Source organism: Quercus suber, unplaced genomic scaffold (genome assembly GCF_002906115.3).
Source record: "Quercus suber isolate HL8 unplaced genomic scaffold, Cork oak 2.0 scaffold_49, whole genome shotgun sequence".
NCBI classification, from domain to species: Eukaryota; Viridiplantae; Streptophyta; class Magnoliopsida; order Fagales; family Fagaceae; genus Quercus; species Quercus suber.
In genome coordinates, this window is record NW_027069514.1 from 992,072 (window position 1) to 1,019,945 (window position 27,874).

The window sequence follows — 27,874 nt, forward strand, 5'->3', positions numbered from 1 at the left end:
CAAAAACGTGGCTAGGGTTTTATTTATATACCTAGGGTAAAAACATAAAACCCTAAACGTTTAATGAAGTAGGGCTGAGTTGGAAATTCTGCAGAAAATTCAACCTGTGCGATTTTCGATCGATCAAGTCTATTCTTCGATCGATCGAGCCAGGCCGAGAGTCCCAAGTACTTCTGCAGCCACTCGATTCCAACTTTACAATATTAAACCAACTTTGAGCAAGTCTAAATAAGACTAAATACAATGTTTTGATCATGGTTTGCCAACATTACAAATTAGAATTCTAAATACATAAAATCCTAAGACCTTAGAACCTAACACTCGTGAGTCATGAGTCGAATAGTGTGTGTGTGTATATATATATATGTGTCAACTATAATTTAATCTTAATATAATATTAATTTTTTTAATGACACAACACTATTTTTGTGTACCATACCATTTAAAACTCAATTTTACTTAATAAATTTTAAATGATGTGTTGTCCATATAGTAAGTTGTTGGGGGAATGGGCAGAGTGGCTATGTGTGGGGGAAGTAAGTAGTAAGTTAGGCAACGTTTATAAGAATTAAGAAAAATAGTATCTCGAGTTTTAGAAACTCGAGATCCATATTAAAAATCGAGTCTCAAAGACTCGCTTTGCGAGTGTTTTGCTGGTGAAAATGCCACACAAATCTCAAGTTTTAGAAACTCGAGTTTTATGCAAAATAATTTTTAGTGTGATCGCTCTTATAGTGGCGTTTTTAAGTCTTATAGTAACGTTTTAAAGCCATATAGCGGCGTTTTCCTGCAAAAAAATTTTTATAAGTGCCCATACCAAGTTTAGGGAGCCCTATAGTGGCCTTTCTAATCTCTATAGTGATGTTTTAGAGCCCTATAGCGCGTTTTCCTGCAAAATTTTTTCTAAGTGTCATACAGTGAGCCCTATAGTGGCGTTTTTAAGCCCTATAGCGGCTTTTCCGGAACTCGAGTCTTTAAAACTCGATTTCTACTTGAATTTTTCTCACATAGGAGCCATCCACTTACAAAGCGATACTTAAAAACTCGAGTTTTGTCTTGGAACTTGAGTTTTAGACACTCGAGATGCTAGTTTTCAACATTGTTTTGAAACGTGACAACTAACTAAATTTTTTTATATTTATTGTTAAATGGAAAAAAAATTTGTAAGTTGTTAATAGTAGATACAATAATAATGTCATTGGTAGACTAAGATGAGAACCAATAAAAATCTGATTTATTGTTATGAAAACTTTCTCAAAAAAAAAAAAAAAAAAGAACCAATAAAAATCTAATAATTCAATTGTTATGAAATTTTTTGTGTCTTAACATTATTCAAAATGATTTGAATTCATACAAATAGAGAGAAACTTTGTTCAATGATTTGTGAAAGAGTGGTGATGATGCCGAAAATATCAACAGTGAGTTGTACAATGCTCGTACCCTCGAAACGACACCTGCACAAAGAAAAGAGGACCTAACAGAGAGCGCCGGTGGTGCCGGCCAAATACCCTCCGAAGGTCAAGTTAGAAAGTATGCTTACAACTCTAGAGTGCTAGAGAGGGTTAATTATGCATACCTTGGCTTATGAGGGTATTGGGGTTTTTATAGTGGCTTGGGTTGACATCCCTTCCTTGACGCGGAAGTCTTTTCCTTATAGGACTCTACTTGTAGAATCCTAAACGTGATGAATAAGTCTCCTCCTTACGCGGAAGATTTTTACCAAGTATACAAGATTTCCGGAGTCCTACTAGCGCAAGGACTCTATTTGGGCCCTCCTTCTAGGGCCAAAATATCCCTCATTAGAGGCTCAGCAGGCCCATGGATAACCGGCCCATCATTCTTCACCCCCTCCATATCCGGCCCGTCCACATCAGGTCCGTCCAAAGGGGCCCGTGCAAATGATGGATCCGTTTATTCGGGCATAAGAGATACTTTTTCCTTTTCAGTTGCCCCCTCACCCGATGGGTCCGTCAGCACTTATGAACGGACCCATAGGGTGACGGATCTAAAACTCGGTATGCCTGTCTGTAAATTTTCTTCCGTACAATGCTGAGTCAGGAACTGGCGCATTAATGCGTTGTGCCAAATGTCAATCTGTTAGTGGCTGTTGTTTTGGAACGAGGCGTCGCTTCGTCTTCCGTGCACTCCCAGTATAAATATTAGTCCTCCGCCTCTCATTTCTCCACTTGCTGCTGGAAGAGATTTGTCAGAGCGAGTCCGTCACGTCTGTCAGAGCACAATCCGTTCACTCAAGCATCCGTCACTCGTCGCATCCTACTACAAGCTTCTGGTGAGTTATTTTATATCCGTCCTTTCTTTTTTCTTTTATTCGTGCTTAATGCGTCCGTCGTTATCTCCAACCCGTCAGAGTCTTAGGTTTTGTAATTATATGTAGGAAATGTCTAGTGCGTCAAGTAACCAGTCAGTCGTTCCCGACGGGGCGGACTACGAGGGGATATACCCGTCAGGTCCCAAAGACCACGACGTCTCGAGCGAGAGTAGTTCGTCGTCATCTTCCTCGTCCTCAACACATGAGGGCCTGGAGATGATTGAAGTCCAGGAGGTTCCAGATGACGAAGAACAAATAGTGAGGTCCGTTGTGGGGGCTGATGGACTTAGGGAGTTCATCTTGCCCCAGAGTGGACGGTCCACGCTTTTACGTCGACCATCAAGGAGGGTCACTTCAATACAATAAGGGACCGCTACCAAATTCCTGACCATATCCCACTCCGTTTACCATACAAGTCAGAAAAATGTTATTACGAAGGAGTGGACGGAGTGGGTGTGTACGAGTCGGTGCTAAAGGCTGGGTTGAGGTTCCCATTGAGTTCACTACACCGCGAACTCTTAAGCTACCTAGGCATATCCGTCAGCCAGGTGTCCCCCAACGCCTGGAGGGTCTTCATCGCCATGGAGGTCCTGTACGGAGCCATGACGGACGGAGCAAGGAGGCTCACCATAAGAGAGTTCCTCCATTGCTACCGTTCAGACGAAATAGATAAGTCAAGGGGTATGTACAGCTTCGTCCCTAGGAGTCCCGTTCTGAAAGTCATCTATGAGACGCCGGACTCAAATAGGGATTGGAAGAGTCGTTACTTCTTTATGGAAGGAGACGACTGGATGAGTCATCCAGGGGAGACGGACTTCATGCCCGTTGACACAGTTTGGGGCATTTTAAACTCATCTGGTATGGTCCGTCGTAAACCACTCCGTTCATTTATGTAATTTGTAATGTTTCTAACCTCCGTCTTCTATTTTGCAGTTCGACGGCGTCCCCAAGTTACACTCGAGGAATTCAGTTTCCTTGAAAATTTTTTTTCCAAGACAACACTAGAGGAGAGGACGTGGGCCAAGCTCGTCAACCTCGATATTATTCATTGGTATTGCGACGGTCCTGAACCCACCCCAGCGGCCTTAAAGTACGAAAAAACGACCCGTCTGCGTAAGTCCGTCCACCTCATGCCATTTTCATTTCTCACTTTTTTTTTGTATCATCGTTGTTGCTTCATAATCCGTCACCTTTTTCAGAGATGGAGGATGCCAAAAGACGAGCGGCCATAAGACTCCAAGCCGCGAAGAACAAGAAAACCGGGACGGACGCCATGGGGACGGGCTCTAGCAAGCCCTCTCTAAAACGGAAGCTGCCTATGAAGAGCGACGGTCCGTCTAAGCAGCCTAAGGTTCCTTTGGACCCGGTCCTTGGCTTGTGGCTGAGGGGAGCAAGTCAGTCCCTCCGTCCAAGCATGGTAAAGGTAAGGGGCTGATGACAGTAAAAAGACCACTATAGGGCTCCCTAAACATGGTATGGGCACTTATAAAAAAAATTTGCAGGAAAACGCCGCTATATGGCTTTAAAACGTTATTATAAGACTTAAAAACGCTACTATAGGAGCGATCACACTAAAAATTATTTTGCATAAAACTCGAGATCTGTGTGGCATTTTCACCAGCAAAACACTCGCAAAGCGAGTCTTTGAGACTCGATTTTTAATATGGATCTCGAGTTTCTAAAACTCGAGATATTATTTTTCTTAATTCTTATAAACGTTGCCTAACTTACTACTTACTTCCCCCACACATAGCCACTCTGCCCATTCTCCCAACAACTTACTATATGGACAACACATCATTTAAAATTTATTATGTAAAATTGAGTTTTAAATGGTATGGTACACAAAAATAGTGTTGTGTCATTAAAAAAATTAATATTATATTAAGATTAAATTATAGTTGACATATATATATATATATATACACACACACTATTCGACTCATGGCTCACGAGAACTCAATTTGGATCGATTTAAAAATCAAGACAATCTTTTCTAGACGTATGATGACTTATTTATAATAATAATAATAATAATTAATCTTACATACCATGTTGAGAATTGAAAAATATTTATTAAAAAAAAAAAAAAAAGAAGTTGTGCAAAATTTGTGCAAAAAATAATTCAATTTTAATCTCAATTTTCAAATAATCTTCCTATTCGTGTAGATCCAAAAATTGCTTAACCGTGATCTCTTATAGTCTATTTGGGAATAGCTTATTTAGTTGAAACTAAAATTTTTTTGTTAATAGTACTATAGATAAAGTTAAAAGGTAACTGAAATAGTACAGTTGGACCCATAAATAGTACTAAAAAATGCAATAAAATTCATAAATAGTAACAAACATAAGCTAAATAGTAAAAGAAGATTTTTTAAGCGAATACCAAACGCAATCTTAATATTATAAAAAAAGACATTTATAATTCAAATCAATCTCTTATTTATCAAATTATGCTAAAAAATAGATTGATCCAGTGGAGAACCACCTATTCATATCTTCAAACCTAATCCAAATTCAAAAGTCCTTGCAAGACTTTGAATTCCACATTTCTGTTGACCAATCCTCTACCAGTTTTACCTAAAAACCCTTTATCTAATTATTACCCTTAGGAATATATATATTTTTAAAAAGAAATAAAAACCCTAATTAGCTGTGGCCTGTGAACTCCGTCACTTACGACTCTCTCTCTCTCTCTCTCTCCGTGTAGAAGTCAAAATTCAGTTCAGCGTAACCTCATCAAAACTCTCGCAGTATTTTTTTTTATTTTTTTTTATAATAATAATAAAATAAAATAAAATAAAAAAAGAAACCATATTTTCCCAATATTAAAAGACTATTTTTCCTTTTCTCTATTTCAATATAAAGTTACAAAACTCTTTCTCGTTCATTCAGATTTTTATCGGTGAGAAGAAAAACTCAGACTCTGACAGAGAGGCAGAGAGAGAGAGAGAGAGAGAGAGCGATCGATCAGAGAGAGTGAGAATGGCGCAGAAGAACTATCTAGTGGAGGTGGAGAAAGCGAAGGAAGCTAAAGATGGAAGGCCATCCATAGGACCTGTGTACCGGAGTTTGTTCGCCAAGGATGGATTTCCGGCGCCGATTCAAGGAATGAACAGTTGCTGGGACGTGTTTCGGTACGTCTCTCTCTCTCTCTCTGTTTGTTTGCTCGGAAAATCCGGGAAAATACAAACGAAAATTAAAAGAAAAAAAGAGTCTTTTGTAAATTTCTCTCTTTTATTATTATTATTATTATTATTTTGGTTTTAAAACTACACGGAACGAAACAGATCAATCGTTTTCGCGACGAAAAGTTGACTGCATGTTTCTCATAACAAAAAGTTATTTTATTTTTAATAGCTTTGATTTCGAATTGGATTTATTGCACTGTTTTCATTTTCTCGTTAGAGCATGTAGAGTTAGTGTTTGGAATTTTAATTACTAGTATCAGAATTTAATTGCTTTAATTTGAGCAAAATACTAGTTCTTCCTATTCAAAAATTTTGAGAATTTCAATTGCATATTCAACAAGCTTTATTTCTGTAACACAGTATAATTAAGAACCTGATCAAATTGCTGGAAATCAAAATAAATAAATAAATAAAAATTCAGTCCAAAGCACTTAATTTTCTTGAAGATATATTGTTGCTATAAAATTTCCATAAAATACTACTATAATAGCTTTTTTGATACACACACACACACACACACACACACACACACTACTATAATAGCTTTTGTTAGTACTAAAAATTTGAAATTGAATTGAGTTTAGGAAGATGATGATCACTCGAAAATTTTCATGTTTTTTTACAGCATGAGCGTAGAGAGATGTCCTAATAATCCGATGCTTGGTCGCCGTGAATCCGTGAATGGGAAGGTAAAAAAAAAAAATTGGATCTTGTGAATGATTTATGCGTGTGGATTGCTTTTGTTGTTACATGACTTGGTTTGACTTTGAGTTATAGTGTAATATTGTGGCTTTCTATCATTGCAGCCTGGTAAATATGTGTGGCAAACTTATAAAGAAGTATATGACTTGGTGATTAAAGTCGGAAATGCAATGCGGAGTTGTGGTGTGGGGGAAGTAAGTATTAGGTTTTTGACAAATGGTTTGCGTGAAGTATCATCTATGTAGTTTATGTGTTTGTGAGGCTTACATTTGTTTATTGCTTGATTGTAGAGAGCGAAATGTGGAATTTATGGTGCCAACTGCGCAGAGTGGATTATAAGCATGGAGGTACCTTTTAATATTAGTTTTTTATTTTTTATTTTTATTTTTTTCGGATTCCCCGATTTCAGTCATGAGAGAAGATATATGTTGTAATAACTATCAAATTAAAATGAGAAAGCTTGGGCGGACTTCACACTCCTATTTTGTTTTATAATTGCTCAAAGCTTATGGCCCTTAATAAATTTGTTCTCCCCTTTTTGTTTCGGTCAATAATGATTTTGATTAAATTATATCTATTTAGTTAAATTTTTCATGCTATGTGATCCACCTTTTTATTCAATTTACTTTTGTTGTCAATTTTGTTACCTGTGAAGTCATATTTAATCTTCATTCAGTTTTTTAATTGTTGCAAAACACTCTCAAAAACTTATTTCCTTTTTATTGTACTTTTACTAGTTTTTTATGTTCTCTGTCCTTTAGTTGTCATAGACTTTCATTGTTCCTAGCCGATAATGATATTGGTTAAACTGATGCTTTTCTGATCAGCTAAAGGTCAATTTGAACCACCTTTGTCTTCAATTTACTTTTGTCATCAATGTTGTTACCTGAAGTCCTCTTTAATCTTCATTTAGTCTTTTAATTGTTGCAAAACGCTCACAAAAAGTTAGTTTTATTTTCTGGAACTTAATACAGTTTGTTGTTTTCTGTCCCTTGTCATTCACTTTCATTGTTTCTAGAGTATTATGCATGCTTTTTCTCTGGAAATTTTTGATTTAACTCTGAAAATCCACTGCAGGCCTGCAATGCTCATGGACTCTATTGTGTTCCTTTATATGACAGTTTAGGTATGCATTTCCACTTAAATAGTTCTACATGGACATGCAATTAAATTTCACTAATAGGCAAACCCAAGTTCTTACTCAGGGTACTAAGGACTTTTAAGTTTATATGTAAGGTGTTTAACATTGTTTCCAAAATTAGACAATTTATATGATTTACCCTTAAATCTTGAACTTATGTACAATATAGTGTTCATAGCTGTTTGATATCTTCTGAGTTGCTGGTTAGGTGCTGGTGCGGTGGAATTTGTTATAAACCATGCAGAGGTTTCAATTGCTTTTGCTGAAGAAAAAAAAATTCCTGAGGTACACCTGTTACCATGTTTAAATCCATATTTCTGATTAAAGTTGTTTTTGGCACATTTCGTAAAGATACCTAGTCATTCTATGCTTAGCTGATAATTGACAAGGTCTAATAGCAAAAGTTGTTGGCATTTTGGGAGCTTTTGCGATTTCATATGCTAAGAATGTTCTTCTCATTGACTTTTCCTTTGCCCTTTCAGCTGCTGAAAACATTTCCTAGCACAACTCAGTACCTTAAAAGTAAGTTAGAATTATGTTTTTATTTATAAAAAAAAGAAGTTAGGCACTTAGGCTTGTCTTTTTAGATTCCTTTATTTATGTTTATGCCAATAAGAATAAATTATATGTATTTCATTATGTAGCACTTGTGAGCTTTGGCAAGGTTACCCCCGAACAAAGAGAGGAAGTTGAGAAGTTTGGATTGGTGCTATATTCATGGGATGAATTTTTGCAAATGGTAGGTTATATATTTGATATTTGTGTTTGTTAAATGGTTATGAATTTTCATACAAGGAAAAAAAAAAAAAAAATCCACCTACTATTAGGGTGAATATTTTAAATAAGTAATCTTATTCTGTGGACAAAATTGTATCACCATCTATGTTACTATTGGAATCGCAAATTCTAGCGTTTGAGGCAAAGAGGTCAATCTGGAATGCAAGATTTCTATATGTTTTTGAAATGCAGAATTTTTTAATTCATTGTTATTCATGAACCTGCGGAAATTATTTGTCCAATGCTCTTGTTATTTGTATATAATTATTAGTTCTGATTCAAGTTTTGGATATCTTTTTTTTGCAGGGAGAAGGTAAACAATTTGATCTTCCTGTGAAAAAGAAAAGTGACATCTGTACTATTATGTATACTAGTGGAACTACAGGCGATCCCAAGGGTGTAATGATATCCAATGATAGCATTATTGCTCTTTTAGCTGGGGTGAAGCGCCTTCTGGAGAGTGTTAATGAAAAGGTGGTTTCCTTCCCAGCTTAACATATACATCTCATTTATTTAAACATGGGGAAAAAATCCTTTAAAAATGTAGTGAGTAGAACTTAGTTTTTGACATGAGATGCTTATGCATTTTGCCAAACAATTTGATTTATCCTTTTTATCTTCCCGACTGACTTCTCACACAGCATTTTCTTTTTCCTTTATTAGCTGACCGACAAAGATGTGTATCTTTCATATCTTCCTCTTGCTCATATCTTTGATCGGGTGATTGAGGAGCTATTTATTTTAACTGGGGCCTCAATAGGGTTCTGGCGTGGGGTAAGTATGATTACGCATTATTCTCTCAGCCAATAGAAGTTCAATGTAATAATTACTTATTGATGTTTTTGCAGGATGTCAAACTATTGGTTGAGGACCTTGGGGAGCTAAAACCAACAATTTTCTGTGCTGTCCCCCGTGTGTTGGATAGAATTTACTCAGGTAAACTTCCTGTTTGGGCTGAAAGTTCCATTGAGTTTGGATTCTGCTTCTTGTACATGTGTGGAAAGTAATCAGAAAAATTTGTTATTTCAGTAAGAAAAATGTCCTGCAATGTGCATTGTTTAAAGTTGGGCAACTGAACTGTGCTTTTTACTTTTTTATTCTATGTGCAGCTGTTTTGTGAAATGAATGCATGAACAATTTTGCAACTCCAACTGTCAAGATATAATAAATGCTCTGTTTTATTTTCAGGATTGAATCAGAAGATTTCTTCAGGGGGCTTATTGAAAAAGACACTTTTCAATCTTGCATACTCATTGTAAGTCCTAATTCATAATCTCAAGTCTTATAATGTAAGAGAGAGAGAGAGAGAGAGAGAGAGAGGTATCCTTGGGTTTACTAACTCAGATATGAAGCAGTAAACATTTCCTCACCAATGGAAATACTAGAGATCAAGAAAGAATATGTTAAAACAGTTTCATTTTTTCAGATAAAATATACTTGTGCTGTGTGCATGCCTTTTGTTTTTCTGTAAGTCATATGGTATATCCTTATAGTTGACTTTCAGATAATTCACCAATGTTTTCACCTAAGACATTCTATTTGTTTAATTTCATTTTGTGCCAACCATCTGATGCAGGAGACGCAAGAAGATTTTTATTTAGTATTATTTATGTTTGCAAGTCAATTGTATTTTTATGTTTAGGTCCTAGTAGTTTATTAGGCTATTAGTATTTTAATTTGAATGGAAGGTTGTTTTTGTAATAAGGCAATTAGGGTTTCCTAACCAATTAGAACTGGGATTTAACAATCCTTTATAAGCAACCTATTGTACTCTTTCAGGAGATAGTTAATATTTTGATGAATGAAAAAAAGGTCATTTGGTCTTTCTTTGGTTTGGTGCCGACTCCAGGTCCATCCTAGATGCTGACTTTTAGTAGTTTGCTTGGTGTTGACTCCAAGATAGGCCTAGGTGCTGACTACTAGGTCATATCCATTAATTTTCCTATTATTTTCAGTTCGTTCTGATTGTCCTGTGTCACCATCCTTCTCTGATTTTGCTATCTATTTGATCATTCTGCATGGATTATTGTTTGTTTAAATCTACAGCTATCTTTAGTCCATACATGTGTTGTGTGTTTAAGGCTTTGTTGAGTTGAGTTTAGTTGTATTTACTTCTCTTAAGTGCCCAGTTGATCACTTAATTGTTGTTTCTTGATCTGATTATAACCTTTCTTGTAAAAAAAATTTTATCTGCTGCAGCAAGCATCATAACATGCAGAACGGGAGTAAACATGAACAGGCATCTCCAATTTGTGACAAATTTGTCTTTAGTCAGGTGCTGGATACACACATTCTATACTTTTGTTTTTAATAAATTAGTAACGTAATTTCATTGAAAATCAAATACTCTTTGTGTTCACGATGATGAACACTAAGTGTCCAAAAGTACATTAGTCTCAAAGGGAGATACACACTTTGATACATTCTTTGGTCTCCTCCTGCACCCCCTCTAGACATTATTAACAATATCTATATCTATCTCCTGTTTCTCATTTGAATCTCATTGGTTTTTGTGATGTCCTCAGGTAAAGCAAGGGTTGGGGGGTAGGGTACGCCTTATTCTATCTGGAGCAGCACCTCTTTCCGCTCATGTAGAAGCTTTCCTGCGAGTTGTGTCATGTGCTCATGTTCTTCAAGGATATGGTACGTCAATCTTTAACTCATGTTGCTTACTAAATGGCTTCTTTTCTTTTTGTGCTTGCATTGAATGTCTATATGTTTCGGTTACATGATGAACATGGATCATTTTTTTTGTATCAATGTTAATGTAGGTCTGACGGAAACTTGTGCGGGGACATTTGTGTCACTACCAAATGAAATGCTAATGCTTGGCACAGTAGGCCCTCCAGTACCCAATGTAGATGTGTGCCTAGAATCTGTTCCTGAAATGGGATATGATGCCCTTTCTAACACACCACGAGGAGAAGTATGTGTAAGAGGAAGAACATTGTTTTCAGGTTACTATAAACGTGAAGACCTCACCAAAGAGGTCATGGTTGATGGGTGGTTCCATACAGGTTTGACCATATCATATCCGTGTCTCTTTTGGATTTTAGTTTAGTCACTTATCATTAATTGGCTTATGAGTTAACCATGCTGGTAACGATCTTTGCACCAGGGGATGTTGGTGAGTGGCAACGGGATGGAAGCTTGAAAATCATTGACCGCAAGAAGAATATTTTTAAGCTCTCTCAAGGAGAATATGTTGCCGTTGAAAACTTGGAGAACATTTATGTTAATGTTTCTGCCATTGATTCGGTATGCCTTTTAGTGAGCACTTTTTTTTAGTGTATCTTTCTGTTTTCCTCTTTTCTTTGGTTGTATGCAGGCAAAATGTGGATACTACAATACTGTCTGTGACATTGTCATTTGACGCCTGCACAAATCTAATTAGCAAAGCTGTTGTTTAATAATAGTTACAAACACTATAGTGCTATACAGTGTCAGCATGTCCATATGATGTTGATTTTTACTTATTGAACCACATCTCACATACAAGACACCTGCAAGATCTGTGTCTTGACCTTTTTCGTAGTATGATATACTTGCATGCTTAATACAGTCACCTCTTTTGGGGGAGACAATCGAGAGAGGTGACAACAATCTCATAGTAAATTAATTCTAAGGTTATACTTTTTTTATTTTTTATCAAGCATATGTGATTTCGAAGATTTGGTTTGATGTTTTGTTGGCTAAGTATAATTCCAGCTTTTATCCATCCAGTGAAATCTGCACTATTTTGACACTGTTATTACTCTTCCAAATTCAGATATGGGTCTATGGAAACAGCTTCGAGTCCTTCCTAGTCTCTGTTGTGAACCCCAATAAGCAAGCACTTGAAAGTTGGGCTGTAGAAAATAGTGTCACTGGGGATTTCAATTCTATTTGTGAAAATCCCAGGGCTAAAGAATACATTCTTGGGGAGCTCACAAAGGTTGCTAAAGAAAAAAAGGTTGCTACTTACTTTCTTTCAGTAGTCTGTGTTTTGTTGTCACTTTACTGACTAAAGAATAAATTTCTGACTTACAATGACTAAGCTCTTTGTAAATCTAAACTTTTGTTGTTTGCAGTTGAAGGGATTTGAGATTATAAAAGCTGTTCACCTTGAACCCGAGCCATTTGACATAGAACGTGACCTTATCACACCAACATATAAAATAAAGAGGCCCCAGATGCTTAAATATTACAAGGTCACTCCTCTCTCTCTCTCTCTCACGTTACATGTTTGTGTGAACTTCCCATTTAAGTTTAGGACTGATTTTTACACTTGCAAAACTGGATGATGTGATTTACTCACGGTAAAAGAAATATCTATATTTTTTGGAGCATATGTAAGTTATGTCAGAATGTCATGGTCGGAGGCAGTGCTCTATATCCTAATCCTAGATGCAGTTTGTAAAGTTTGGCACAATGCATCTAGAAACCAAATATTAGAATTTCTGCTGCTTTCTTTTTCCTACATGGTTGTGGGCCTTTTGAGACTATGCTTGCTAATATACCAAGTCTCGGTGGTATAAAAAGTTTTGTTTTGATTCATCCATCAAGTTGTTTAGTCCATGCATCACTTATTCAATTGATTTCTATATGCCAATTCACATTTAAGAAGATTTTTTTCCCAATGAGATCAAAAAAGATCCTTGGTGATGAAACTACTGACTCGTTGTCTTTGTTGCGCAGAATGTGATTGACAACATGTACAAGAGTGCGAACAATTCTCGTGCGTGAAGAATTCACTTCTGGAGCTAGAATTTTCTCCCATTTAGCAAACACGTTGCATTTTGGTTTAGTCTTTTTATTCTTGTGACTTTATATATGGGTATCCATACACCATCTGATAAAATTAAAAGTAAAATCTATCTATTGAAGAGTAGTTCCTTTTGGGGGGACTCTTGGAATTGATAGAAACATACTCTTGTAAATGAAGCTAATGTTTTCATAAAGGACAATAAAGTTCTTAACTAATTTGTTCTTAACCCCTTTTCCTTACATCGTCCTGCACCTCATTAGGGTTAGGGCACCTTCAACAAGACGGCCAAAATAGTTTTCCTCAAAACATGGTGTCTTTAACCAAAATCATCCCACAGATAAGCTGAAAACTACAACAACCACCCATACTGGAGTCACTGTATGATGTATCTATCTCATCTCCATTTTCAGTTTCCACCACCTTATTTTATTTATATTTTCCATCTCCAATTGTCACAGTATCAATATGTAACACTTGGCCATGTTGTCACCCTTGAACCATCCAAACCGTCATGAATCAAATAACCATGACATGAACCATATCCCCAAATCAAGAAGCTCCTCGCTACTAGATAGGGGTGGCAAATTTGGCAAATTAAGCCCAAACTCATTTGCCTATCCAAACCCACCCACTCTAATTGAACCCAAATCCACCCAATTATTAGTTGGGTTAAATGGGCATCAACCCAATTAGACATAATAATTATTGGATTTTAACTTAAAACCCATTGAGCTCCATTTAACCCAAAAACAATATCCTCAAATTCAACCTAACCCTTCCCATTTTTAAAAAAAAAAAAAAAAAAAAAATTCTCTCTCTCTCTCTCTCTCTCTCTCTCTCTCTCTCTCTCTCTCTCTCAGATACAGGTGTCAAATGGAACAAAAAGATCCAAAACACCAAGTCCGACCTAAGTTGCGTCCCCATTGAGCACCGTCGACTCAGCGAGTTTCTCCAAACTCGCCGCCCCAAACTCACTCTTGACTCACCTCCTGGCCTTCTACTCCTCGGTGAACCTCCTCTGCTTCCCTGATTTAGCACCGAGTCTCGAGAAGCACTACAAAGACTTGAACTTTGATGGGTACGTGGACCGGAACTTCACCAACTTCTGCACCGATCAGCTCGGCGGAGCCGACTCGTTCAAGACCTACTCCAACAACTGGAACTTGCCAGTGGACTCGTTTCGCCGAAATAGTCGAGACTCTACTGGTCACAAGGACAAATTCAACAACTACGCATCGAATGGAAATGTGGTGGACCAGGGTTTCAACGGCTACGCCACTGGCTCCACTGGCCGTTCCGGCGAGTTCGCGAAGTCCGACTCAGTCAATGCAGGTTGGATTTTCTCGAGAAAGTTAGAAAGGGATTTTCTCGGGAAAGTTAGAGAGGGAAATCAAACAGAAAGAGAGAAAGAAAAAGCAGAAGTGAAAGTTTTTTTTGTTTAATGGCATTTTGGTAATTTTGATAATTGGGTAATTTAGTGGGTTGGGGTTTACCCATAATAATTGGGTTGAATTGGGTTTGGGTCAGAAGCAATTAGTTAAATAGGTTTTAATTGGGTAAATGAATTTTATAAACCCAACCGAATTATGCCCACCCCAAACCCGCCCATTTGACACCCCTACTACTAAATTAATCACCGCTTACTCCAAACAAACCTAGTTGTAGATCGTAGATCAACCAGGAACTTGTCACAAAACACCAATTTCTAATGTTGCAAGTCATCATAGCACCCTAATCGACCCCCAAGCTGATTCATAGTACCCGATCAAAGCTCGTATTGTTGTAGCTCCCATTGTAAGGTGCGTGTTGTTGTGGCACCAGAACACCGAGGGAGGCAAGCATGTCATAGCACCCTAATCAACCCTACCCAAGTGATTTGCATTGGCTAATCATGGCTCGTATTGTCACAACTCCAATCGCGAGGGACTCTTGAATCCTGAATGCCAAGGGAAGCAAGCATGAAGACAATTTCTCTTGCAGAAGAGCATTGGGAAGCAATGCCTTTGACCTTCAACTTAGGAATATAGGAACAAGATAAAGGGGTAGAGGAGAAAAAGAATTAAGAAAAAAAAAATTATTTGATCTAGCTGTTGAAAAAGAAATAAAACTGAACAAAAGTGTTAGGACATATGTGATTCATGTTAGGAATATATGTCAACATTTTATGCAATTAGTTAATCCTTAGACAAAACGAACTTTACTTGTAATTTGGTAAATCTAAGATATGTTTATTACTTCAAGAAACAAGGTTTCAAGTTCAAGTGTTAAATCCATGCAAGACTGTTTAAGAATCAAGTAAAGAAGTGTTGTTCATTAAATCTCGACAGCTAGCATCTATCGAGGTTTAAAAGCTGCTGAAATCGTGGCTCGACAGTTAACTCGATAGATGACTATCTATCGAGATTTATGAAGTTTAGTTTTTCAGAGCTGATTTTCATCCAATCCATGAATGTATGTTTGGGCTTTCTTTTCTCACAACCCTAAACATATATAAGAATTATTTTGAGAGCCGAAAAATGTTACACGCACAATTGCACAAGAGCACAATTCCACAAGTGTGAAGAAAAGTGTGATCGGAAACCTAGTTTGCCATAATTTTTTTTTCTTTTGAAGAAGCTGCTATGTTTGTACACCGTAGGGTTCTGTAACCAAGCAACTTCATGATCTTCATCGTGTGATGAACAGAAGAACTTTGCAACTAACATCTTTCTCAAGTTGGTGATTAAGTCACATATTGAGATCCGCGCAATTGGTTAGCCATATACTGGGAGCCGTGCATTGAAAAGGAGAGATTGTCTCTACAGAACAAGTCCAATTAGGTATTGGGGTAAGAGTTTAACTATAGGTTGGTATAAGGTATTGAGATTCCTTTACTTGTAACCACTTGTTTTGATAATAGTGGATTCTCGGGAGTGGTGACCTTAAAATCACTCGATGGGGTTTTTGCCGTGTAGGTTTTCCTCATTCGTAAACAAATCACTGTGTCAATTTAATTTCCGCTGCATACTTAGTTATTCAATGATTTGTTTATGTTGCCACGTATATTGCATGTTAATTTGATTAATTAATAAATTTGACTAATTAATATATTAATATATCACAAGAGGTCAATACATTTTTGGCCTATTAAAAACTAATAATAATGTTTTAAACTTTTACTGGTTAAAAAGAACAAGAAAACTGTTAGGAGTGTATTTGAAAAAGTAGTTAGCTTTAGGGTTCCTTTAGTTGGAGGTGGAATAGGGAGGATAGGAAAAAAAAATAAAGGAGAAAAAAGTGGAGAGAATGTTTTTAGTTGGTGTTTGGTTAGAAGTAGAGGTGTGCAGCTAACCTACTAAAACAGACTTGATTCAACTTAACCAGCCTAGTCGAGTCGATTTTTAAGGATTGGTGGGTTGGGTTGGATTATGAAATTTATTTTAATATAAAAAAAAAAAAAAAAAAAAAAAAAACCCTCAGATGTTTTAGTTTTAGGGATTTCATTTTCCTTCACTTTCTCTGCCTCCAAACACTTCTCTCTCTCTCTCTCTCTCTCTCTCTCTCTCTCTCTCTCTCTCAGATACGGGTGTCAAATGGAACAAAAAGATCCAAAACACCAAGTCCGACCTAAGTTGCGTCCCCATTGAGCACTGTCGACTCAGCGAGTTTCTCCAAACTCGCCGCCCCGAACTCACTCTTGACTCACCTCCTGGCCTTCTACTCCTCGATGAACCTCCTCTGCTTCCCTGATTTAGCACCGAGTCTCGAGAAGCACTACAAAGACTTGAACTTTGATGGGTACGTGGACCGGAACTTCACCAACTACGGCACCGATCGGCTCGGCGGAGCCGACTCGTTCAAGACCTACTCTAGCGACCGGAACTTGCCAGTGGACTCGTTCCGCCGAAACAGCCGAGACTCTACTGGTCACAAGGACAAATTCAACAACTACGCATCGAACGGAAATGTGGTGGACTAGGGTTTCAACGGCTACGCCACTGGCTCCACTGGCCGTTCCGGCGAGTTCGCGAAGTCCGACTCAGTCAATGCAAGTTGGATTTTCTCGAGAAAGTTAGAGAGGGATTTTCTCGGGAAAGTTAGAGAGGGAAATCAAACAGAGAGAGAGAAAGAAAAAGCAGAAGTGAAAGTTTTTTTTTTTAATGGCATTTTGGTAATTTTGATAATTGGGTAATTTAGTGGGTTGGGGTTTACCCATAATAATTGGGTTGGGTTGGGTTTGGGTTAGAAGCAATTAGTTAAATAGGTTTTAATTGGGTAAATGAATTTTATAAACCCAACCCAATTATGCACACCCCAAACCCGCCCATTTGACACCCCTACTACTAAATTAATCACTGCTTACTCCAAACAAACCTAGTTGTAGATCGTAGATCAACCAGGAACTTGTCACAAAACACCAATTTCTAATGTTGCAAGTTATCGTAGCACCCTAATCGACCCCCAAGCTGATTCAGAGTACCCAATCAAAGCTCGTATTGTTGTAGCTCCCATTGTAAGGTGCGTGTTGTTGTGGCACCAGAACACCGAGGGAGGCAAGCATGTCATAGCACCCTAATCAACCCTACCCAAGTGATTTGCATTGGCCAATCATGGCTCGTATTGTCACAACTCCAATCGCGAGGGACTCTTGAATCCTGAATGCCAAGGGAAGCAAGCATGAAGACAATTTCTCTTGTAGAAGAGCATTGGGAAGCAATGCCTTTGACCCTCAACTTAGGAATATAGGAACAAGATAAAGGGGTAGAGGAGAAAAAGAATTAAGAAAAAAAAATTATTTGATCTAGCTGTTGAAAAAGAAATAAAACTGAACAAAAGTGTTAGGACATATGTGATTCATGTTAGGAATATATGTCAACATTTTATGTAATTAGCTAATCTTTTGACAAAACGTACTTTACTTGTAATTTGGTAGATCTAAGATATGTTTATTACTTCAAGAAACAAGGTTTCAAGTTCAAGTGTTAAAGCCATGCAAGACTGTTCAAGAATCAAGTAAAGAAGTGTTGTTCATTAAATCTCGACAGCTAGCATCTATCGAGGTTTAAAAGCTACTGAAATCGTGGCTCGATAGTTAACTCGATAGATGACTATCTATCGAGATTTATGAAGTTCAGTTTTTCAGAGCTGATTTTCATCCAATCCATGAATGTATGTTTGGGCTTTCTTTTCTCACAACCTTAAACATATATAAGAATTATTTTGAGAGCCGAAAAATGTTACACGCACAATTGCATAAGAGCACAATTCCACAAGTGTGAAGAAAAGTGTGATTGGAAACCTAGTTTGCCATAATTTTTCTTTCTCTTGAAAAAGCTGCTATGTTTGTACATCGTAGGGTTCTGTAACCAAGCAACTTCATGATCTTCATCGTGTGATGAACAGAAGAACTTTGCAACTAACATCTTTCTCAAGTTGGTGATTAAGTCACATATTGGGATCCGCGCAATTGGTTAGCCATATACTGGGAGCCGTGCATTGAAAAGGAGAGATTGTCTCTACAGAACAAGTCCAATTGGGTATTGGGGTAAGAGTTTAACTATAGGTTGGTATAAGGTATTGAGATTCCTTTACTTGTAAACACTTGTTTTGATAATAGTGGATTCTCGGGAGTGGTGACCTTAAAATCACTCGATGGAGTTTTTGCCGTGTAGGTTTTCCTCATTCGTAAACAAATCACTGTGTCAATTTAATTTCCGCTGCATACTTAGTTATTCAATGATTTGTTTATGTTGCCACGTATATTGCATGTTAATTTGATTAATTAATAAATTTGACTAATTAATCAATTAATATATCACAAGAGGTCAATACATTTTTGGCCTATCAAAAACTAATAATAATGTTTTAAACTTTTACTAGTTAAAAAGAAAAAGAAAACTGTTAGGAGTGTATTTGAAAAAGTAGTTAGCTTTAGGGTTCCTTTAGTTAGAGGTGGAATAGGGAGGATAGGAAAAAAAAAAATAAAGGAGAAAAAAGTGGAGAGAATGTTTTTAGTTGGTGTTTGGTTAGAAGTAGAGGTGTGCAGCTAACCTACTAAAACAGACTTGATTCAACTTAACCAGCCTAGTCGAGTCGATTTTTAAGGATTGGTGGGTTGGGTTGGATTATGAAATTTATTTTAATAGTGGGTTGGGTTGGGTTTGGGTCACAAGATTCATAAATTCGCCTAATCCGACTTAACTCGCCTATATTTAATATATATTTAAATTTTAAAAAATATATTATATAATTTTGTTATTTAGTTTTTTGCCAATTTTCCCAAATAAAACTCAAACCCTAAGTTTTCCTCATATAGTTTGTATTTGTTTGGTGTTATGCTTATGATTATTTGATTATAAATTTGCTCTTATTTGTGGCGGTGTTATTCTAATGTTCAATTGTATAATAATAAAAATAATAGTAATTAAAAAAATTGTCCAATCCCCCCCCTCCCTCCTTTTTTTTGGTAATATTAGTATTACATAAGAACTAATTATAGCAATTTTTTTCTATAAAATTACACTTTCCCCCCTTAATATTATCATTAATTCTTTTACAAGTAATGCTATGAGCACAAAATTTTCTACATCATTTATTGGTTAGCATCTAGGCCCACCACTTATATCAATTTTTAACTTACCAATAACCACTTACCACATCAGCAATTTATAAAAAAAGTTTGCAAATCTAAAAAAAAAAATTATAGATCTAAAATCTAAAACAAAATATATAAGTCCAAAAAAATTAGCCCAACAACAAATTTACCATTAGTAAAGCTAAAAACAATTAAGCTTAATTAAACAATTTTACCGAAAACAAACTGCCTTGCCCTTTAAAAAATTTAAAATGAAATAATTTTGTCCTTCCTTAGAAGCAATACACACATCAAAAACACACACAAAAATAAAACCCCATAAAGGTTAAGCAGCAAAGCCGGAGTTCAAAGCTGCTACACACAGTCAATAGCAAAGCTACCCCCTAAACTCCAAGTACTAACTTCATCCCTGGTGATGGGTTGGGTTGGGTTGGGTTGGATTTTTTTTTAACTCATTATGATGGGTTGGGTTGGGTTAAAAAAACTCTTTAACTTGATCCATGCACACATCACACCCCTAGTTGGGAGAAGGAGAGGAAAAAAAAATTTGGTGAAGCCAGTTGTAATGGCACACCTGCAATACAACACTACAATGTGTTGGGTTTTCTACTCTCTCTTCTTTCTTTTTTTTTTTTCTTTTTTTTTCTTTTTTTTTTGTTTGTCATTTTTTGTTGTGTCAACTGTTTCCTTTTTCTTTTCTTTTTTTAATTTTCTTCTTTAGTTTTTTGTCCTTTTCCTTTTTTATTGTTTATAATTTCTGAAATCTACTAAAAACAACATGGCACAATAGTTAGACCCTTTAATCAAAGTTTTACAGCTTAATCACTTTTAGTATTAAACTAACAACTTAGTCCAATATGAGTGTTTAGACAAGTTTCATATTGCAAGCAAGATTAAGAACAATCTAAAGCATGTAGAGAGCAATATGTAAATGCAAAACTAAATCAAACCTCTCCTCTAACCACCTGTCGGAAAACTACACTAGCATGAATAGTTGCAGTACATGGATGACTATGAACCCTCCAAGCCTATATCTCCTTGTGTACTCTTTTTTTTTTTTTTTTTTTTTTTTTGAGAAAGAAGACTTTTATTGAAATAAACTAAAGAGCGCCAAAGCAACTAAACAAAGGTAAAGTGCGAAATGGAACATCTTCCATCCACACAGTACAACTTGATATGTCAGAGCTAGCCTAGCTAAACTGTGAGCAACTTTATTACCATCTCCTTGTGTACTTAAGCCCTTCAAACTCTAGCTAGCAACCAACTCCAAAGAGTCTCTTCTTCATCTAGCTTACTGGAATCACCACCATTGAGCCACAACAGAAAGCGACAAAAAACATGATTTTACAATTTCCTTCTTTAAATTTTTTTTTTTTTGTCATTTTCTATACTTTTCATTTGGTTCTTTTTTTTTTATTCATCCATGTGTGTCTATATATATATATATATATTCTAATTTGTTACTTTTTTATTTATTAGGGGCATGAAAGTAAATTTATACAAATTACATTTTTTATATCTCCACTTTTCTACTCTCAAACTAAATAATACAAGGAAAAATTAAAAAATTTCTATCTTCCCACTTTCATATATATATATATATATATATATATTCTAATTTGTTACTTTTGTTTTTATCTAGATGTATGAAAGTAAATTTATACAAACTACGTTTTTTATATTTACACTTTTCTACTCTAAACTAAAAAACATGAGGAAAAATTAAAAAATTTTCTATCTTCCCACTTTTCTATCATCTCTCTATTTTCTATCCTCCTATTTTTCCACCCCTCTAACCAAATGGACCCTTAATGTCGAAACAGCCCAAATTTAGGTGCATATTTACCTATACTATTGGCAATGCTCCGAGGATTGTAGGAATTGATAGAAACGTACTCGTATAAATAGTGATTTTTTTTTTTTAAAGCGAAACTTTCATGCATTAGAATTCAAATACATCATTTTGGAGGCTTGCTGAGAGGAAGCTTGCTTCCTCCAGCCAGACACTCGGCTCATATACATTGCATGCATGCCGAGCCAGATGATGGGCAGCCATATTCGCATCACGTTTCACATGGGATAACTCATAGCTCATAGCTCCTAGCTCCGGAAAAGCCTTTGTTTTGTAAGCCCTATCAAATGGCTCTGTGGTGAAGTGTATGGAGCCTCCTCTTGCAGTGCTCAAATGATCATATGAGAATCTCCTTCCAACACTGTCTTCCAAGCCAACTTCTTGTGCGAATAGAACTGCTTGAAGGGCTGCCATTGTTTCTACCATCTTTGAATTCTGAACTGGATTGTCTTTCTTGCATGCTAATGCCATGACCTTTCATCGCTCTCACTTCAGATGATTGTGCCTAGATGTAGTCATGTTGTTGAAAATGGAACCGTCAAAATTTATTGTAGGTTCCGGCTTGGAGAGCTTGCCAATGTTCTCAGAGTGAGCACCTCGGATCACTGTTGTGTTGAACCTCTGGGTATTCTTAGAGAAGGTTCAGAGCTGCTTCAGCTACTTTCACAAGCAGTATTTTTTTGCTTACCAATCTTCCATTTATTCTTGTTAAACCATAGGGACCACACCAACATGTTGAACTACTCCAATCAATGGTAAAGACCATTTCAATTAAGTTCTAGCTCTCCCTTTCTCCAATAAAAAATAAAAAATAAAAAATAGAGGTTCTAGCTCTCCCAGGTCTGGACCTTTTGATCAGACATAATGGACATTTTTAGCTCCAGGTTCCCCAATGACATAGATAGGAATACATTTGAAGGAAGAGGCTTTGTTAGAGCCATTACTGTTATCCACTTCAATTTCTTTTTCCCTAGTAACAGACAGTGGAGAGCCATTATTGAACACAAATTTTTCAAAGAAAAGGAAAACAGCTATGATTATGGAAATAATATCAGTAAATTACGACATGGAAGAGCTTTGATTCATTAGCAACTGGGAAGTTGTACTGCCTCTATCAAGAGGAATTGCAAGAGACAAAGAAGAATATTGCAGTGCCAGTAGCTCCTCTCTGTTATACTTCAACCTTTGATCTATTTCAAAACAATTGAAAATGAAATTAGGGAGGGTTATAAGAAGCTGCAGCTGAAAAATTAATGAATAAAAATTCGTACCTACAAAACTTGGAGATATGCTTATATTCCCCTGCTTCTGGTTCACCAGCAAGGTCCTTGAAGTTAATCGTGATGGAGATGGACTGGTAGAGCCATTTGGGTTTGATGGCAAATTATGTACAAGTTCATGCCTTACTTCAGTTTGAGGATATTTTTTACAGAATGACAAAATAGCATCCTCAGTCAAGAGCCAACAACCGTACAGATCCATCTTTTTTAGAGTCGCTGAGGGATTGAATAAATAGAGCCCATTGTTTGACAACACAGCATCATGAATGCTAAGGTTTGTCAGCTTTGGGAGAGATGACAGGTAGTGCAGGGAGACATCTGTAAGGGAAGCACTTCTAAGAGACAAGTCTCTCAACTCTTGGAAGCTTGATAAAGGTTTAAGAGCTGCATCCCTGACATGAGTCTGCTCCAAATTCAACCTTTCCAAATGATTGAGACTTTCAAGTGCTTTCAGTGAGAGAAAAAAGTCTGGCTCAGCACCCTCCTGGTGAATGAAACCTGAAAATCCAGAAAGAAGTTTCACAGTATAACAAACAAAAACAAATATCAATTCAGGTATACAAAGTACAAGTGAAAGAACTTGACGTTACATTATCAGGAAAAAAAAAATAGAAAGTAACGAATATACGGTTTGTTAAATTCCACATAATCGACATATATTTAGAGTTTAATTGGTAACACCTATTAATCACCAGCCAATAAAAGAAATCCTTTAACTCATTGATCATCCAAAAAATGAGGTAGTTTGAGAATTGCAGCAAGCGGATTACGGGGGAGCTAGTGCACATGCTGACGAAGTGTATTATTATGTTTTCTTTTTTTCTTTGTTGCTATCTTTGAAAACATAAAAATTGTCTATTCATCAAGGAACTGGCACAGAAACAATGGCACATGGACAATCCAAGCCAACACAAGACAAGCCCTAGTGCAAATAGTAATAGGCACACAATAAGCAACTGCCATATTACAAGCATTGTTTAACCTATCCTGTCCTGCAATGGGAAAGCAAAGGGGCAGTGGGTGTTTTTGCATGCACACAAATGGTTGATCATTTAGCAAGCAGGGCAAGGGAAGCAGATTAGGTTTTCAGATGATACTGAACATCCTATGATTTAGTGACATAAAAAATATGATTAAGGAACACCATGTTCTAAAGGTACAAGCATCATTCTGATACAAGGGGCCTACAACACACTGCTGTAGTATGCACCTTTTTTTTATTTAAAACAAGTGTACGGAATAATTTGTACCTTTAACATTGGTGTTGCTTAAGTCGACAACCCTCAACAAAGGCATCATGCTGATATATGAGACAGCAACATCATCAATTGGTGTGTAAGATAGTGACAGAATTTCGAGATTGGGAAGATGTCCAGCTAAAATCCCAACTCCAGCAGAGCTGACTCTTGTCTTGCTGAGATTTAGATTTCTCAAATTTGCTCCTATACATGCAACATGTTTGACTAAATCATCTCCCATAGTGCTCCAGCTGAGATCCAAATGTTTCAGTGCTTCCATACTAGGTAGGAAGCAGAATCTTTGAATAGAAGAGTTGGATGCATCCAAAAAGGACAGAAAACTCGTTTCAATATGCATTAAGGCCTCGGCCTCATTTTCGAATTTAGCTCCAGAGAAAATAAGCTTTTTTAATGGAGGTTTACCCCCATCCCCTTCAAGTAAAGAGCTAATGGTACAGTTACTCATGTGTAGGCATTTGAGAGATGGCAAATTTGGCAACTTTGTGACATTTGTCCAAGATAGATTAAGGAAACTCAGCTTAGAGAACTTTCGAAGAACAGCAGCACCTTTGTTCGATACTTCACTTCCCCAAATGTCAAGGTACTGTAGTTCTGTAAGTACCTAAAAAACCAAGAGATATAATCAATACAGATTTTCTAAATATGAAAATACCGATTGCAAGTGAGAAATTATTCTGAAATTCCAAAATTTCAAAGGCCAATTCGGCAAAAAATACACATTTGAACTAGCTTCAACATCCCACACATTAGACCCAATAAAATGTGCATAAACATTACTGATTTACTTTTAGGCCTGCCTAAATGAGGACAAGCAAATACTTATGACAAAGAAATCAAATGATCAAATAACAACGTTCAAGAGATCCCCCTAGTATTGACGCACAAAAATCAGAACACCATCTTGATTTCTAGAATGCATTTATCATGTCACATTAGCTCTTTGTAGCAGAAAACTATTGTCTACTCAGCTAATAAACATCCATTTATATTGAGGATGTTTGATGTGCATATTGGGTTTAAGTTAAACAAAAGCATGGAATGTCAAACAAAGGTCATGGATAAGTCATGGTCCAGAAGGACAAAAAGACATGAGAAAACAATTATATACCATGTAATTTTAAATATAAAAAAACTGAACAATTAAATTAAAACGATATGAAGTACCTGAAGTGAACTCAGTGCCTGATCAGTCACTGGTAAACCACCCAAGTCCAAAAGAGACAAGTTTTTAAGTGAAGAGATAAGTGTTACTCCATTTGTGGTGAGACCTGTTTCTGATACGTACAACTTTTCCAACGTTGAAATGGATATAATATGCCTAATGCCAGCATCAGTAACCTTCATGCATCTAGAAAGGTCCAACTCCTTTAAACTAGTCATCCCTAGACACAGCAAAAACGTTGGCCAAATGTAAGAATCCTTTGCATTCCCAGTCATTAAGTCAAACCATGGATTTAGAAAACAATAACATATAAATCAAGTTTCTATCCAGGAGAATTAAAGGCAAATATGTTCTAACACCTTATTAAGGTCATAGCCAGTGTACAAAACTCCCATTTTTGCAGGGTTTGGGGAAGGTGATTGGTAGGAAACATAACGAAGGCGTTTGGATACAAATGAAAAAGGCTAGCGTCTAGCGTTTTGTGTTTCCTTTTTTCTTTTTCTTTTTTAATTTAATTGAGAAGCACATGAAGATGTTGTCTGTCACTATTCACAGGACAGTGACAGACATTTGACCAGAGAATAAGTGGTGGACAGTGCACACCAGTGGGTCCCGTACACTGTTCACAGAACCTACAATCCTCTTTTTTTCAGTAACTTTTTCATTAAAAATGGGTCTCACAGCACTATTCGCACATTTAAAAATTATTTTGTTATAGTATTTTCAGTTTTCAGCAAAATAAATGGTATCCAAATGCACCCTACATATACATATATGACCCAAAAAAACCCACCCTTGCAAATAGATGATAATTTTTTTCTTAACTATACCTGTAATAGGCCAAAGAGCTGAACCAGTAACTTTATGGCAATCCGCAACATTCAAGGAGCGCAAGTAACGAAACGCTCCTAAATATGCCATCCATTCGGCATCCACAGAGTTCTCACCTCTGAGATCAATCTTCTCCACACTATGTTTGAAAACTCTACAATCCCAACCAAATCTAGTTTAGCAAAGACCAATCTCGCACATATTAAAAAATAAGATAAATAAATAAATAACTTACAGTAACCAAATTTAATAAGATAAACACTACAATCTTACAAGACAAAGGGAAAACAAATTCGTTATCGTATAAGAACCTATGTTTCCTGATTTGTTGTGATGAACAGAATGATGATCTTAACCAATTTGCTTAACTACTTGAGAGTTGAGTTATACGAAAAGGCCGAAACTAACAAAAAAAATGCCAAAATTTCAATCTGAATTTTCTTTCTTTGCCTCCGATTCACGAATACAAGCTACAGAAAAATCTATTTGATCTTCTGGCTCACATTGAGAGATTCATTTCCAAAAATTCTAAACCCTAATTCTAAGCAAATTACAAATCAATTTAGCTACAATAATTTCAAATTAACAAATGAGACACATATAGCAAGTAACAACCACACTAGTCTCTGATGCATGAAAATCAAACACTAACGTAATGATCTGTTTGGTTGCCAAGAAAATCTAGGAAAATAAAATGATTAATGAAACAGTAAAATCCTAAATTATCTCCTCCCCAACTGAGTCCAGATTCGAATAATCGCACACATGAAGATAAAATTTGAGAGTTTATCATCGATTTCATTCAGTGATAACTCAAATTACTCAGAATTTTGAAAGAAGAAAAGAAGAGGAAGAGGTACTCGAGTAATGAAGGAAAGAGGAGACGACGGTGGATGAGGCGGCGGAGAAGAGCGTCGGCGAGGTGAGAAGGCAATCGCTCTAAACTCCGCCTCTGCCTCCGCCATTTCTCCACGCTCTCTCGGTTCTCGCACGCCGCTTCAATGCATAGTCTCACCAATTCGCTCTCCATTCTCTGTGTTCTGAGCTTCTTTTCTTGGTCTTCAGCCTTGACATTTTTGCTGTTTTGGTATTTATTCGGTAATATAACCTCGGGCCAAAATGGCCAGATACCACAATTTTTTGAAATTTTTAGCAAAAAATTATTGTTTTAAAAATAAATGGTAATCTAACACTTTTTATAGTACTCGAGTTTAGTGAACTCAAGTACCCTATTTTATAGTTTTACCATAGTTGCTGAGCTGAAAATTGGCGATTAAAAAAAATAAAGTGGTACTCGAGCTTGGTAAACTTGAGTAAGCTCGAGTACCATGCAACACAGTACTCGAGTATACCAGGCTCAAGTACCTTTTATAAAAAAAAAATACAAAATTTTTTTTCTACAGTACTCAAGTTTACCAAACTCGAGTACTGTGTAAATTTTTTTTTTTTTTTTCCGCTTGAGGATAATTGATAAATAAACATAAAGATAAAAATAAGTAGCTTTTTTATGTTTTTATTTATTTAAATAGAAGTATTGTAAGATATAGAGATTTTAATTTCGAAATATGAATTTAATTTCTACATTGATTAAAAGTGTTCATTTTTTTCTTATAAAAATTGTTCACTATTTTCTGTATAAACTATTTCTACGATTTTACATAAAATTATTTTCTGTTCAGTATTATTTAAGAAATTGTTCGCTCTCTTTTTTGCATAAATTATTTTCTGTTTACTATTTTAAAAAAATTTCACTGTTTTCTCATAAAACACCTAGTGAAATTGTGTTTTCTAAATTTAAACGCCAAATCTGAATGCTTTTTCATGTTTGAATTTCACAATAATCGAATATATTTTTTTGCATTGATAAAATCTGTTTCTACATTTATGAAATTTCCTCTCTGCACATCATATTTACTGTATATTCAAATCTGCTTACTGCATTCATAAAATTGTTTTTTGCATTAATTAAAAATGTTCACTGTTTTGTCATAAAAATTGTTCACTGTTTTTTGCATTAATTATTTCTAGC

The 27,874-nt window shown here is 36.2% G+C and overlaps 2 protein-coding genes across 2 annotated transcripts; one reads left to right on the top strand and one right to left on the bottom strand.

Annotated features, from left to right (window-relative positions):
• The first annotated feature begins 5,211 nt into the window (after positions 1 to 5,211).
• Positions 5,212 to 13,102, top strand: LOC112023881 (long chain acyl-CoA synthetase 4). Its single transcript, XM_065771783.1, has 19 exons — positions 5,212 to 5,466; positions 6,146 to 6,209; positions 6,327 to 6,416; positions 6,513 to 6,569; positions 7,300 to 7,348; positions 7,572 to 7,648; positions 7,846 to 7,885; positions 8,008 to 8,102; positions 8,447 to 8,614; positions 8,804 to 8,914; positions 8,989 to 9,076; positions 9,329 to 9,395; positions 10,340 to 10,415; positions 10,666 to 10,783; positions 10,912 to 11,157; positions 11,259 to 11,398; positions 11,910 to 12,092; positions 12,211 to 12,330; positions 12,818 to 13,102. Exons 1-19 carry the CDS (start codon positions 5,315 to 5,317, stop codon positions 12,863 to 12,865), a joined length of 1,989 nt encoding a protein of 662 aa, XP_065627855.1. The 5' UTR covers positions 5,212 to 5,314; the 3' UTR covers positions 12,866 to 13,102.
• Positions 13,103 to 21,333: 8,231 nt separating this feature from the next.
• LOC112023903 (uncharacterized) lies at positions 21,334 to 26,951 on the bottom strand. Its single transcript, XM_024056532.2, has 6 exons — positions 26,706 to 26,951; positions 25,845 to 25,999; positions 25,017 to 25,234; positions 23,844 to 24,453; positions 22,585 to 23,091; positions 21,334 to 22,503 (listed from the first exon to the last, which is right to left on the bottom strand). The coding sequence occupies exons 1-6, from the start codon at positions 26,873 to 26,875 to the stop codon at positions 22,373 to 22,375; spliced, it is 1,791 nt and encodes a 596-aa protein (XP_023912300.1). The 5' UTR covers positions 26,876 to 26,951; the 3' UTR covers positions 21,334 to 22,372.
• Between the last annotated feature and the right edge of the window lie 923 nt (positions 26,952 to 27,874).

Excerpts from the sequence above, each read along its gene's own strand:
- LOC112023881 (XM_065771783.1), top strand. The coding sequence starts at position 5,315 with ATGGCGCAGAAGAACTATCTAGTGGAGGTGGAGAAAGCGAAGGAAGCT. Across the intron at positions 10,416-10,665 it reads ACAAATTTGTCTTTAGTCAG|GTAAAGCAAGGGTTGGGGGG; the intron begins GTGCTGGATACA and ends TGATGTCCTCAG. Across the intron at positions 12,093-12,210 it reads AGGTTGCTAAAGAAAAAAAG|TTGAAGGGATTTGAGATTAT; the intron begins GTTGCTACTTAC and ends TGTTGTTTGCAG.
- LOC112023903 (XM_024056532.2), bottom strand. The coding sequence starts at position 26,875 with ATGGAGAGCGAATTGGTGAGACTATGCATTGAAGCGGCGTGCGAGAAC. Across the intron at positions 25,235-25,844 it reads AGCTCTTTGGCCTATTACAG|GGATGACTAGTTTAAAGGAG; the intron begins GTATAGTTAAGA and ends TGCTGTGTCTAG. Across the intron at positions 22,504-22,584 it reads CATATCTCCAAGTTTTGTAG|ATCAAAGGTTGAAGTATAAC; the intron begins GTACGAATTTTT and ends GTTTTGAAATAG.